Genomic DNA, 14,099 nt, shown 5'->3' on the forward strand with positions numbered 1-14,099 from the left:
CAAGCAACCCTATTAAGAGACGTCTTCGAGCACATCTCTAAGAAATCGGTGGTTCATGCCCTCTCCTAGCAGGCAGTGAGTTACTAACGTTGCGAGGACATCTCTCTGTGAGCAGTGCAAAGGTAATAAATTCTCCAGTGGAAGAAAAGAGGAGGTCGAAAGTCTGGGGGGGTCCGAATTTAAAAAGATCCCATTCAGTCCCCTCTGGAAATGTTCTCAGCTTGACTGCTGAACTGAACTGAGCGAGGGCCCTGACACGCAGCTCTGCTTCCCCACAAGGAGTGCCCAGACTCTGTCCCATGCCCCAAAGATGATGTAAACTCAGGCTGGTGGCCTGGTAGTGTTTGCGCCCTGGGCTCTTCTTGCCGTAAAGCAGCTTGCCAGGTCTCCCCTCGGGCAAGACTAAACAACCTCCATCCCGCACGTCCAGCCCTAGGTCTCTGATAAAACCACTCCCCCCAACCCCCCAAAAGCTGCAGGACCAGGGCAACCTCGGTGTGACCGGCAGAGGCAGCCTGAGCATTGGCCCCGCCCACTCAGTCCTTAAATCCCGCCTCCGTGCTCCCGCGGCCCACCCCTCCCGCCGTGGCCCCGCCCCTGCGCTCCCGTATTCCATCTCCACCCCCACGCTCTCGGGCCGCCCCCCCGCACCAGGGCCCCGCCTCTCTCACTTCCCGGCTCCGCACTCCACCCTCTCGCGTTCTGGCCCCGCCCCTCGGGAGCCGTGGCCCCGCCCCCGAACTCCAGGGCCCCGCCCCAGCGCTCTCGGGTTCCGCTCTCCCGGGCTCGAGTCTGGCGCTCGTGCCCCGCCCCCACGTTCCCTCTGGAGTCCCGGGAGGAGTTGCCGTGCGGGGGGAGGCGTGGCCGTGGTGCCGGCGGAGGCGCGGGCGGCGCGGCCAGGACTTTGGCTTTGACACGGACGGCGAGCTGGAGCTGTGGCTCTGGTGCTGGGCACCGACGCGGTCCTGGCGGATCCCGCGTCCGAGTCGGGAGCAGGACTTTTCGGCTAGATCAACGCAACTGCGGCGACGCCGCAAGTCCTGGTGCAGCCTCGAGACTTGGTGCAGCCACGGCGGCCGGATTTCGCCGTCGCTGCCGCCTCCGCGCAGCCCTGCAGCTCTTGCCGGCTCTGGGAGAGCGACTCTGAGAGTTTCTCCCGCAGAAAGAGCCGGGAGCGTGGCTGGAGGCGGCCCAGCCACTGACCATACACGCGCGGGCACCCGGATTGAAGGCAGGGGGCCCGCGCGGTCCTGGGCTGGGCTCAGGCTCTTGAGCCGCAGGTGGAAGGACGCCCCGGGGGAGCAGCTGAGAGGTGGGGCGCGGGGACCGGCGGCTGGTCTGGTGGAGGTCGACAAGCCCCTTCTCGGTACCTGCACTAGTAAGGACGGGATTCCCAAGTTGCAGATGGTGCTGAGTGTCAGGAGGAGGGGTGGGCATGGGACATGCGCTCTCCATTCTTCCTGGGCCCAGGTGGGGGCGACCTAAGGGGGGGATGGCCTCATGCTGCCAGAAGTGAGAAAGGCAGAGACCAGAGATGTGGACTGATGAGGGTAGGTCTCCTTCCAAAAGAAGCAGCTCATAGTCTGTTTGGACCTCGATATGACAAAAATCGGACCTCTCCAGAGGAAAATCCATATGGGCCAGCCTCACTGTGTGTTCAGGAGTTCACGAACAGCCATCAGCCTGGGACTCCTGGTTAAAACTCCTGCTCTAGATAGGGAGTGCTAATGCAAACTGATTAACTGATTCAATCGATTTGTGTATTTATTAATTTGTTTTCCAGGTGGCCAAGTGAAAGGTACTTTTGGACACCCTGAGCATGGAGATTTAGTGTTTGTCTTTGGTAACTGTTTCATTCCCTGCATCCTGAACCTTCCCTCCTCCTGTGCCAGTAAGGTCTATCGGGCTTCCTCCCTAGCCAGAGAGTTCTTCTGCGGTGGTGAAGCCTTCCCGGGCCACTGACTCTGGCCGGCATGGGGAGCACACTGGGCTGCCACCGCTCCATACCGCGGGACCCCTCAGACCTGTCCCACAGCCGCAAGTTCAGCGCGGCCTGCAACTTCAGCAACATTCTGGTGAATCAGGAGCGGCTGAACATCAACACGGCCACAGAGGAGGAGCTGATGACCCTGCCTGGTGTGACCCGTGCGGTGGCCCGCAGCATCGTGGAGTACCGCGAGTACATCGGTGGCTTCAAAAAGGTGGAGGACCTGGCGCTGGTCAGTGGCGTGGGTGCCACCAAACTGGAGCAGGTCAAGTTCGAGATCTGCGTGAGCAGCAAGGGCAGCTCGGCACAGCATTCTCCCAGCTCCCTGCGGCGGGACCTGCTCGCTGAGCAGCAGCCTCACCACCTGGCCACCGCCGTGCCCCTCACCCCACGGGTCAACATCAACACGGCCACCCCGGCTCAGCTCATGAGCATACGTGGCCTCACGGAGAAGATGGCAGTCAGCATCGTGGACTACCGCCGTGAGCATGGGCCTTTCCGTAGCGTTGAGGACCTGGTGAGGATGGGCGGTATCAATGCTGCCTTCCTCGACAGGATCCGACACCAGGTATTTGCAGAGCGGTCCAGGCCCCCGTCTACCCACACCAATGGAGGCCTGACCTTCACCGCCAAGCCTCACCCCAGCCCTACCTCTCTGAGCCTGCAGAGTGAGGACCTGGACCTGCCACCGGGGGGGCCCACCCAGATCATCTCCACGCGCCCTTCCGTGGAGGCCTTTGGAGGCACAAGGGATGGGCGGCCAGTGCTGAGGCTGGCCACTTGGAACCTGCAGGGCTGCTCAGTGGAGAAGGCCAACAACCCTGGAGTGCGAGAAGTGGTGTGCATGACCCTCCTGGAAAACAGGTGAGGGCGGGAACCACCGGGGGCGTCGGGTGTGAAGGCAGTTCTCGCATGGCCTCATCTGGGCATGTAAACGAGTGGACTCTTTTGGGGATAGGGAGAGGGCAACAGTATTTAATCAGTGTTCTTGAGGCGCCAGTCAGTACTGTCATTGTGGCTGAGCTCTCCTGCTCTAGAATTTTTTGAATACAGCCATTCGGTCTTGTGGCCCATATCTTGAACGAGATATATCCGAGATCAGTTCCTAATTTGGGGGGTAAGTGGAGATTAGGTTGATGTTATTGCTTTGGAGAATGCTGTTTGACTCAGAAGACTTCGTGGGGTTTACACCAAATCAGGCACTCAGAGGCCTGGGAACCATTGCACAGTTTTGCATATGAGAAGGAGCTAGTTGGATTTTTTTTTTTTTTTAATGAGAGGGAAAGTCACATTTGTCTCACCAAATATGCCTATTTGTGTGCACAAAATCATCTGAAAAGGCAGGTATTTGCAAACACATACACTGTGTATATTCACCAAAATGCTGTAAATGAATCACTCCTCATTCTTTTTCCTTATTTAGCCTGAAGTTGGTGTTCAGGCCCACAATTGCGGCCCCAAATGTGTGTAACCTCTCTTGTCCCCATAGCCAGGAAAAGTCAGGCTGACATGTGGTGAATATTGGCCAGATTTTCCCATTTGAACCACCAGGGAAGAGACCTGTAGGAAGGGCTCTTACCGCAGCATGTTTACATCATTCACAACACTGCTCTCTGTAGGAACTTCCGTTACTGCCCCCCACCCATGAAACAAAACAATATGATTGTGGCAGTAACTCCTGCTGTTAGTAAAATAGTATAGTGTATCATGTAATCAGCTTTGGGAAGGAAAAGAAATATTTTTAATGGTCTCGTCTGGGTCAGAAATCCTCCGAGCCTGGTCTTGAGGGACTGTACCCCTGCTACCGGGCAGACGGGTGGCATGTTTGTGGCCACTGGCTACTTGCCTTTGCACTGGCTTGTCAGTGAGCAGACGGGTGGCATGTTTGTGGCCACTGGCTACTTGCCTTTGCACTGGCTTGTCAGTGAGCCCGACGGGCAACAGTTTAGTGACAAGAAGTGAGTCCTCAGTGGGCAGTCGCGGTGCGTTGTGGCAGAGCGTCAGGATAAATGAGTGAGGAGAAAACCAGGTCACACCGTTTCCCTGGCACTGTTCCCGTGGCACACTCTCATCACGGGACTGAGGGATGGTGCAGCAGGTCAGAGAACTGGACCGGGAGAGCTCCTGAGCGCTCCTCCTGCACGGCTGTGTCCCCTGTCTTGCACTGTAACTCACTCCTTTGCCAAATCGTCTTGTACGCAGGTGAGAACTAGACTCAGCGCTGGGTGATATTTATCAGGAACGGCCTGATAATTGTTCTCTTTATCCATTAGCAACGTAGGTGTGTGGGGGGGAAAGGGGAGGAGAGGAAGAGGGAGGGATGGCTGTTTAATTCCTATCTTGAGTTTTCCTAAGGCTCTATTTGAGGGGGTGAAGGGGGTTGAATCAGGATCTGAAGTCACCCCAGAGAGAATGATAGACCAGGCAGCTCTTGCCCATTTACTATGACAGTGGTTTTTTAAGTGTGGTGTCTGGACCAGCATCAGCGTCAGTGACTGATTCAGAAACCCTGGTTTTCTGTGTTTTCACATACCCTCCAGGCGGTTCCAATACACACTGAAGTTTGAGCCCCATTGTGCTGTTCTTTGGGCAATCAGCTGTCCCTCTGGTTTTCTCTGTAAAGCACCTTGTCAAGGTCCGTGAGCCCACACAGACCTTTCCAGAACTTTCCAGGTACAATGTTTTCTTAGATTGTTCTGATCACCCCTGTAGTTGTTCAACTTCATGATGCTCTTTCTGGCCAGAGTTTGAGGGACTTATTCCGCCTCTAAAACAGATGAATGTGATGGGTAGGGAATGGGAGAGAGAGCAGGGGCCGGTTGGCCTCAGAGTGGTCTTTACTCGGCAGTGTAGACCTGGGTCACCCAAGGGCACACTGAAGAGAGTACTAGCAACTCTTGCCCCGCATGGAATTAGGACTTCTCCTGGTGTTTCTTCTTTGGATTTCCTGGAGGGATGGTGGTTTGTTGAAGTCATTTAAATGCTGTCCTCAGGTGAGAGAAAGAAGAACTTACCCAGACCTGGTAGGATGGAGAAGGAAACACCTGTAAATAAGCAGGAAGGTGACCTCAATCCCCATCGAGTTTATCACACTTGACCACCTAGGTTGTCCTGTGGCTTGGTGATTTCTTTGGCCTGTTCACAATGTGTTCAGAGTGTTCTGGGCACTCCTAGCATCTTATTAGTGTCCAGTCAACATACAGTAATGGGCTTAGGGCTTGGCCCCTGTAGAGCTGGAGTGGATCCATTTGTCTGTGTGACTCTCCCAGGGCACCCAAAGATGGCTGCCTGCTCCAGAGTGGGTCCCATGTCCTCAGAGTGCACATTCGCCAAGAGCTGTGTGTTCATCCTGATTCACAAAAGTCTCTTGCATTCCAATTGATCCCTTTATTAGTAGGAGGATGTACATGTAGTTTGAGCAAGAATGAGTGCTGGTAATTTTCAAGGTGGTTCTTATTTTTGTACATGTATATTTGTAATACAAGTCTTGTTCATATTTTCTGATACTTCATATTCATTTGGTTTCCCCATTAGCCTGGGAGGGGGGTAATGCTTGTTTTTGTAATGATGCTCCATCTCTGGGTGAGGAAACTGAAACCAAAGAGGTTAAACGACTTGCCTCCATCCATAGCTCATTAGTGACTCAGCTGGGACTAAGACCCAGACCTTCTCATTCAGTCCCGTGTTCTTTGCAGGCACACTGTGTTTTGTAAGCACGCCACTTTTACCCTACCTCTTGTTCAGGGATCCCACCCTCTGCCTAATCAAGGCCACTTGCCAGTTTGTGTGCCAGTCACATTTAAGAAAATAAATCCTTGTAAAGGCATTAAAAAAAAAAAAAAAGAACACCTTGGCTCCACACTTTCTGTGTAAAATCAGTGAAATTCCTTATCCTTTCCAAGTCTCAGTTTTCCCATCTGTTAAATGTAACTAATGAAAGAAAAAAAAACCTTGAAAAAAAGAAAAAATAAAAAAAGGAAACAACTTCTTTTGTAAAGGGAATCGCTAGCTGGCTCTTCATTTTCCTTTCTGTGGGTTTGCTTTCTTCCACTAAAGGGTGCCAGGGTGGGGCTTCAGGGTTAGAGTCCTTTCTTGCCCTGAGAGGCTGCTCCTGGATGAACGAGCATGTGTGAGCTACAAAAAAACGAGTTTTACATGAAGACCAAGGTAGGACAGCAGAAAACTAGCAAATCTTGCAATCACCAGGAGCCTTCAAGGACATCACCCTGTGGCACAGAGCTGATGGGTTTCATCAGATTCCTTTGCCAAATCTCAGTCTGAGGCAATGTTTCTCCTCGTCCAGTGTTTATGAGGCAAGACAGAAAGAGGAATGCTTTTGCTAAACATCCTGGCAAAATTTGGGGACAGCCCACATATGGAATGAAGATTAATTTTTAATTTTCGCTTTTTGCTGAGTAGCTCTTCTATTCTGAAAAGTCCCTTTGGTTTTTGGAAGCATAAGCCCTGGAGGAGCAGACGTTGACAATCTCCAAAAAATAAATAAATAAATAAATAAATAGGTTTACTATCCTACTTGTGCATCTCCCCACGGCCTCCATCAGAAGGGAACCCGTCGAAGTCTTCAGCTTTATAATGCTCTAAATCTGTTTTCTTGCTACATGTCTGTCTGCAGTATCCAAGCACAAGGTGAATTAGTACGTTGTGCGGGATGGGATTTTAGTTGATCAGACTTGATTAGTAGGATCCATGTAGACACAAGCTGTTCCGTCGTTTGATTCATTCATTGAAAACTATGTGGAGTAGCGGCTGTGTACATGCAGATGCTAAATGCGGGAATCGGGTTGGCCTGTTATTTAACTTGAGTGAAGTAAATGGGAATCAGCTTGTGTGGCTTAGCCTCCAAATAGTCTGAGAAACCCAGATTTTGGGTGTGTGGGGGGGAAGTCATGGAGTGTGATTGATTTCGGGTTGCATCTTTCCCATCCCAATAATGAGCTTTTCCTGGGAGATTGAACGGTGTGTAGATGCAGCCAGACATAACATCTGAGGCAAAATGGCCAGCAGTCCTCTTAAAGCAGAAATAACGAAAACTGCTTTGACTGTGGAAACTGAGGCACAGAGCGATAAGATAGCATCTGTGTGGCCTTCAGAAATGTGGATTGCGGTCAGGATTTGAAGCCAGGCTGTGTGTGATTTTAGGGCGGGGAGTGGAAGTGTCTTTTCCCAAACACCGTGTCCTTTGACTGACCCTTGGCCCACCTGCTGTTTCCTCCCTGTCTTGGGCCTCGGGTGGCCAGGCCTCAGAGCTTCACCTAGACTTCTAGGGCTCAGTCAGGCCCCAGGAGGCCTCTGCTCCCTTCCTGTTTTTGTTCCTCTGAAGGACAGGGCTTATGGCCAGAGGTAGAGCCGTCCAGAGGGCGTCAGGGCCTCTCCAGCCGGCCCCTCAAATGTGAGTCTGTGACCTTGGCTCAGCTCCATGGCAGAGTTCCGGTTTTGTGAGCCAAGGAGTTCTGGGTGGTTTCCAGAGGGAGAGGTGGTCTTTAATAAGACTGCTGTGGATTAATAAGAGGAGATGGTGTGGCTGAAGGAAGTCCTGGGGTGGGCACGGGCAGGCTTTATTTCACCAAAGGGAGAGATGTTAGTTTGTCTTACAAGACGGGCCCATTCAGGATCTGATTTTGGAGGTTTATAGTAGTGCTTCTCCCAGGGGCTGTTCATTCCTCTATTATTTATTTCTTCAGCAGATAGTTTTTGAGCTCTCACTAGGTACGAGGTTCCGCGTCAGGCCCCTCATAACAAGATACTGTCCCTGCTCTCATGTGAGGAGCTAGACAAGTCAATACATGATAGATAATGACAGATAGTGGTGAATGCTGAAGAGGATGGAGGCGAGCTGAAGAGAAGCCTGCTGAGGTGGGTGGGGTACAGGAAGGCCTCAGCTAAAGCCGATGGATGAGAAGGACCCAGGCATAGATAAAGCTTGGGGGAAGAGTACTCACTAGAGGACCCAGCAAGTGCAAAGGCCCTGAGAGTGCTTGTTCTAGACAGAAAGCCAGAGTTCTGGGAGTGGTGGGTGTCGGGGAGTTGAGGGGGGCGCCAGAAGGAGGGGAGGCAGGGCCAGATGGATAGGGCTCTTGTTTTAGCAGGAGGAGGCCATAGAGGATTAGAAGCAAAGGTTGGTGACTTCCCTGTTACCAGGCTCTTCTAACTGCCAGAGTAAGGGGGAGGCGCTTGGAGCAGGTCCTGGAGTTGGACAGAGGCTACAGTTTGAGAAGGTTGAGTTGCAGAGTCAAGGTTACAGAGGATAGTGATGGGGAGAAGGGGGAGTGGGTGGTGACGAGACCATCCTTTAGCAGCAAAGACTGGAAAGCCATGCCTGTGTTCCAGATGTTGGGGGGATTAACCATGTGGATTCCTAGAAGGCGGGCTCAGAGGGGGTTAAGGAACCCCATGCTAGCCCGCGCGACCGTGCATTGCGTTGATGTGATACAACTTGCCAGCCTCACCCCTCCCCTCTCTTCTTGCTTCACACTGGACAGGTGCACAGTGCTGCTTCTGGACAGGGAGGGTCTTGGTCCGTAGTAGATGGAGGAAAAGGCCTTGTGATCTGTCCTCTGTGCAAATCAGGTATCTGATGGGGCCGTTTTCTTTACAGTATAAATTATATATATAACAAGGGCATATTTGGGGGGATTGGGGGTAACTATTTCTATTAAAAGACATTTAAATGAACTTAATTTAACATCAATTAAGCACCCCCTTTTTATCCCCTCCCCGCAGTGGCCTGGAGACACAGGGAGAGACCACCCTGTGGTTAAGAAGCTCACAGTCTGACTAGGGGATATATCCACTGGTACTTAGAGCATGCCATGGGCTGGGCTGTGAGGGAGGAGGTGACATTTAAGTACAGGGATCTCGTACCTGTCTGCTGGGCTCTGGAGATGGATGAAGTCCTCATACAGGGGAATGATATGGGGCTGGGACCGAGTCAGGTGGCCTGGAGGGAGCTAATGTGGAGAGGAGGGTGGGGTCTGGGTGTAAGCGTGTGGTGGTCCTCACAGTGAAACCCAGCAGCCCCCCAGCAGTTCCTGACACTTCAGGGGTCCAGGCTGGCTCGCTGGCCAGGCTTATAATCTGAAATACTCAGGCAGGGAGCACAGTAGGTTCCCGAGAATGGTGCCTCGCAGTAGAGAATGGTATCGAGGTAGGTATTATTTGCGGTGTGTTATTTTTATCTCAAAATTACCCTACTTTACACAATTTTTATCTCAGAATTCCTTAATAACAGTCTCTGTGGATAAGAAAATGATGAATTTCACCAATATTTGATGTGCTCATCACAGACACCCTGGTTTGAGTGTAGTGATGCACAGTTGAGTGGAAATTTCACACCAGTGACTGCTGGCATCGAAGCAGCCAACAGATGCCACACAGAAATGTCCCACTGCACCTCCAGGTGTGTGGCCCTCCTCAAATATTTAGGAACCCCGGAAGCTTCCTGACCCAGCTGCTTGTGACTGTCTGCAGTCACGGTAGGGACAGCAGCTTTTACCGCAGTATTTTGATTGACAGCTGCCCAGTTGCTGGTGAGGAACCCTGGGGATGTGTGCTCAGAGTAGAGGTTTCATTGTAAAGAAAAGTCTTGAATTCTTCTACCAAACTGCTGGATAGAGAGACCCTGGGTTCTCTTTCCTGAGCACAGCTCCCCACCTCTGTTGCTTTGGCATTTGTTTCCAATGGCCCTGTTTCCTGCGAATTCTATTTTGGTTCCGTCATTACCTGATTAAGCTGTTAAGCTGGGCCTTCAATTGTTTTATCCGGAGACCACGGTAAGCTCCCGGAACGCAGTACCGCGGCCAAGACAATGTTGTTCACGTTGCCTCCTTTAAGGCTGCGTGCATTTGGAGTGTGGTTTTACCATGTTCCAAGGATCCCAATCCCGTTTGCTCACCCAAAAGTGGATAGGTGACATCTGTACTTTTGTCTTTCTCAGCTTGTACTGAAAGCACCGTCTCTTTCCAAGCAGGAGGTCTTGGAGGGATTGTTGTTTTTTAAACTACTGCTCCAATATCCTGTTGGAAAACAAAAACAGAAACTTCTTCAGAATAATTTGCTTATTTTCGATAAGCAAATTCAGTTTGACTTAAAATTTTTTGCCGTCTTCATTTTCTTTTTTTTTTTTAATATTTTATTTATTTATTTGACAGAGAAAGATCACAAGTAGGCAGAGAGGCAGGCAGAGAGAGAGAGAGAGAGAAGCAGACTCCCTGCTGAGCAAAGAGCCCAATGCGGGGCTCAATCCCAGGACCTGAGATCACGATCTGAGTCGAAGGCAGCGGCTTAACTCACTGAGCCACCCAGGCGCCCCCCATCTTCGTTTTCTTAAATGGCAAAAAAGTTAATTTTTTGGTGGCCTCGAAGTACCGATGATCGGCTTTAGGCTGTGTACTCCTCTGGCCTTCCTGGCTTGGTGGGCAGCCTCTGCTGTTCAGGCCACTATGTTCCTCTACTGGTCAGGTCTTTAAAGAGTGGTTCTCAGTTGCTTTTAAGTTGAGGACTCATTTAAAAAAAAAAAAAAAAAAACAGCAAAACACTGCATGTCCCTCCCACCACCCCGTGGTGGTTGTACTTTCAGTGTCTTCGTGGATGTAGTAGTTGTACTAAGAACAGAAACAGTGGTAATTAACATGGATCATTCCTGTGGCTGAGGTCCAGAGCCCAGTAGCTTCACAAGTGGGTATTGCCAGTAGCCCTCTTGTACAGATGCAGAGAGATGGCTCAGAGAAGTTGCAAAATTTCCCCCAAGATCACACAACTTTTAAGTGGTGGAGCTTGGACAATAACCCAAGCAATCAGACCCCAAATTTGGATGATAAAAACCACTCTGAGCTCACTAATGCTTTCGTATGTACTTGTATTTACGTCTCGCCCTCGTCTGCACACCTGCATATGAGAGTACATCTAACCAACCTGCTTTGAGTTCCCTAGGCCATGACCTTCCCTAAGTATGTTGATCTGAGATGTTATCTGTGTGTGTAGCTTGTCCTTACTTCTTCAGCGTGGAGCAAGGATATTTGCAAAGCAATCTGAGTGCAGGATACTGTATTTTTATGGCTTTTCAGTCTTTTACAGTGGTCTCGCCCACACCTATTATGACAACGGTTTCTTTAAACAAGTTGCTTTTATAGAAGCTTTGCCAGCATTTGTCTTAGTTTTCTTAGAAACCACTTCTTTTTCTGCTCACTATTTCATCTCTTGATGTTGCATTTTAGGAGACCACAGTCACATGTCCAACTGACATAAACCTGGGGAAAGATACACCTGAGTCCAGGTGAGCACGTGACACACAGTTGATCTGGCCAGGGGTACTGAGCATGCCGTGGCCATCCATCCCTCAGCGGGTTTCTAGAAGGGACTGAGGATAGCCTGCTGGGTCCCCCAAGTAGAGGTCAGTTAGGAAAGCATCTATGGGGTATTTTGAAAAATGCTGTTATCTGGGCCCCTGGGCCCACATGATATTATTTCTATAGTCTAAAGACAATATTTGCTATATATGTATATTGCAGACCTCCTGCGGTAACTGCAGGTTGGTACGGACCCACTATTATTTTCTTAGAAGACTGACTCAAACGTTGTAGCTAGTTATAAGTTCGGGGGCTCATTGTTCCAAAACCCTCACCCCCACCAAAAATCTTGCAACTTTTAGAAATAAAAGAGGTGAGGAAGTAATGAGGGTTCTTTTGTTTTGTTTTGTTTTTGTTTTTGTTTTGACTGAAGACCTATACTAGCCAGCATCTTCTTGGTAACATGGATGTGCTGCTTATGACATTCGTGAATAACAGTAAGCTGGGAGGGATTTAAGCAAGCGCCCTGGACTAGATACAGTATCTTTTTTTTTTTTTTAAAGATTTTATTTATTTATTTATCAGAGAGAGAGAGAGCGCACGCACAAGCAGGCAGAGGCAGAGAGAGAAGCAGGGTCCCCGTCAAGCATGGAGCCCGATGCGGGACTCGATCCCAGGACCTAGGATCATGACCTGAGCCGAAGGCAGCAGCTTAACCCACTGAGCCACTCAGGTGTCCCTAGATACAGTATCTTTTAAAGTACCTCCCCAAATGTGTACCTCTGTGCTTTCTCTTTTCACTAGTCTGAACTTAATTTAATTTTCAGGTTTGATTTTTGTTAATGTTAAATACACGCGCAGACATGCGGAACTGAGCAAGACACTGATGTGTTGCTCTGCACACGTGCTGAACTCAGTGAAAGGCCAGGCAAGACTGTCTGGGGTTGATTTGTAGTCTTCAGTTATGTTACTGTTAATACTTCCAACATTTCTAATAAAAATGCAAGGAGTTGTAAAATATCGCTAGAGTTTCAACTTAGAATTTGCTTCTGTCTTTTAAACTTTGCGGTAAATTTAATTGAAGAGCTTCTGAGATTATAAGATGGTTGTTTAAAATGTTACCATTTGCAGCCATTTATCAAATCTTATGAATATCAGGCATTCCTTGTTACTCATCTACCAAAACAAGGTGTAGAAATAAGCTAGATGATGGGAACTCCCATCTACTTGCTAGATGGGAAACAACAGGCTGATTAATAAAACCAAAACATCTTGGGGGGAAAAAAAGAAAGAAATGGGATGGAGAGTGAGAGATGATTGCAGGATCACCCAAAACCTCTGATTTCAAATGCAACGTTTACATTCATCAAATAGCTGTGCTATTTTTATTGGTGGATTGTATGGGTAAAGGTTATATTTTAGAAGTATACATTTCTTCTAAATCACAAAAGTCTCTTCTAATCCTGAGGCTTTTTCAAGAGAGGGTAAGTGATCACTATTTCTGCCAAATGCCCTTCAAATCTGAGAAGGAAAAGCAATTATTCCTGTGGGTAAGATGCGTATTTATTTGCTATGGCTGTCCTAAAAAGGTACCACAGACTGGGTGGCCTAAACAACAAAAATTTATTTTCTCACACTTCTGGAGGCTGTAGCTCCAAAATCGAGGTGTTGACAGGGTTTTTGTTTCTTAGTTTTATTTGTTTTTCTGAGACCTTCCCCCTTGGCTTGTAGATGACCGTCTTCTCACTGTGTCTCAAATTGTCATCCCTCTCTACCTGTGTGTGTCCAAATTTCCCCCTCCTCCTTCACTTCCACCGCCGCCGTCACCACCACCACCACCACTACTACTACTACTACTTCTTTTTCTTCTTTTTCCACCTCCTCCTCCTCCCTCTCCTCCACTTCCTCCTCCCCCTCCTCCTCCTCCTCCTCCTCCTCCTCCTCTGCTCCTCCTTCTTCTTTTTTTAAGTGGGCTCCATAGCTAGGAGCCTAACATAAGGTTCAAACTCATGACCATGAGATCAAGACCTGAGCCGAGATTGAGAGTCGGAGGCTTAACCGACTAAACCACATAGGCGCCCCAACCAAATTTCCTCTTTTTATAAGGACACAAGTCATATTGGATTGCAGCCACTCTAATGCACTTCTTTTACCTTCATTACTTCTTTGGAGACCCTGTCTCCAAATGCAGTCACATATTTGGGGGTTGGACTTCAACATATGGCTTTGGGGGACACCATTCATCCCTTAACCAAATGACACAAGAAAAATTGCCCAGGGATTCCTTCTTGGCTCCTTGTGAGGACTCTGCATCTTTGGGTTTTTCCTGGAGAGATGATGATTCAGGTTACTTGTTTAACAGTTTAAACACTAGAGAACATTATACGGGAGTCCTGGAGTGACAGTCTGATGGACAAGAGGGATGGCTTTCTTGCCAGCCACAGTCAGCGTGGACCAGCTCTTAGGGGCTGGGATCCTCAAACGTTTCTCTTTGCAGCTTGCTAATCCTTGGTTTTCTCCTGAAATTCAGCAGCGACCTGAAACCTTTTACCCACCCTGCCAGGAGTATTCCACTTTGCTGAGTTCATTGCTTGCCCTTGGCTGCAAGGGATGGTGATACTTGAGTGTGTCTGCCCTTTTGAATTTAGTGCCCTTTGGAAGTGTTGGCAAAGGTGAGATTCAGAGGGACCACCATGAAGTCCACTCAAGTTCAGCTGTCCTTGGCTTGTATGGTTAAGCACTGCAGCTGTGGGCTCCCCGGTTGGCTTATGTTCCCCTCCCAAACAGTCATTGTGTTGTAATTGCCT

The 14,099-nt window shown here is 49.5% G+C and overlaps 1 protein-coding gene across 3 annotated transcripts in view; it reads left to right on the forward strand.

Moving 5' to 3' along the window:
- Positions 1-848: 848 nt before the first annotated feature.
- Positions 849-14,099, forward strand: part of EEPD1 (endonuclease/exonuclease/phosphatase family domain containing 1) — a 109,336-nt gene continuing 96,085 nt past the window's right edge. For 2 of the 3 annotated variants that reach the window (XR_013967645.1, XM_080818362.1), the window contains exons 1-2: positions 907-1,312; positions 1,784-2,851. Coding sequence is in view for 2 of the 3 variants with exons in the window: in XM_080818362.1 (XP_080674488.1) it covers positions 1,974-2,851 (878 nt within the window). In the remaining variant the exon portion in view is untranslated. Of the gene's footprint in view, positions 1,379-1,783; positions 2,852-14,099 lie in introns of all 3 variants that reach the window. The other variant, XM_080818361.1, reaches the window with a different exon arrangement.

This window comes from Martes martes, assembly GCF_963455335.1.
Source record: "Martes martes genome assembly, chromosome: 11".
In the NCBI taxonomy this organism is placed as follows: Eukaryota; Metazoa; Chordata; class Mammalia; order Carnivora; family Mustelidae; genus Martes; species Martes martes.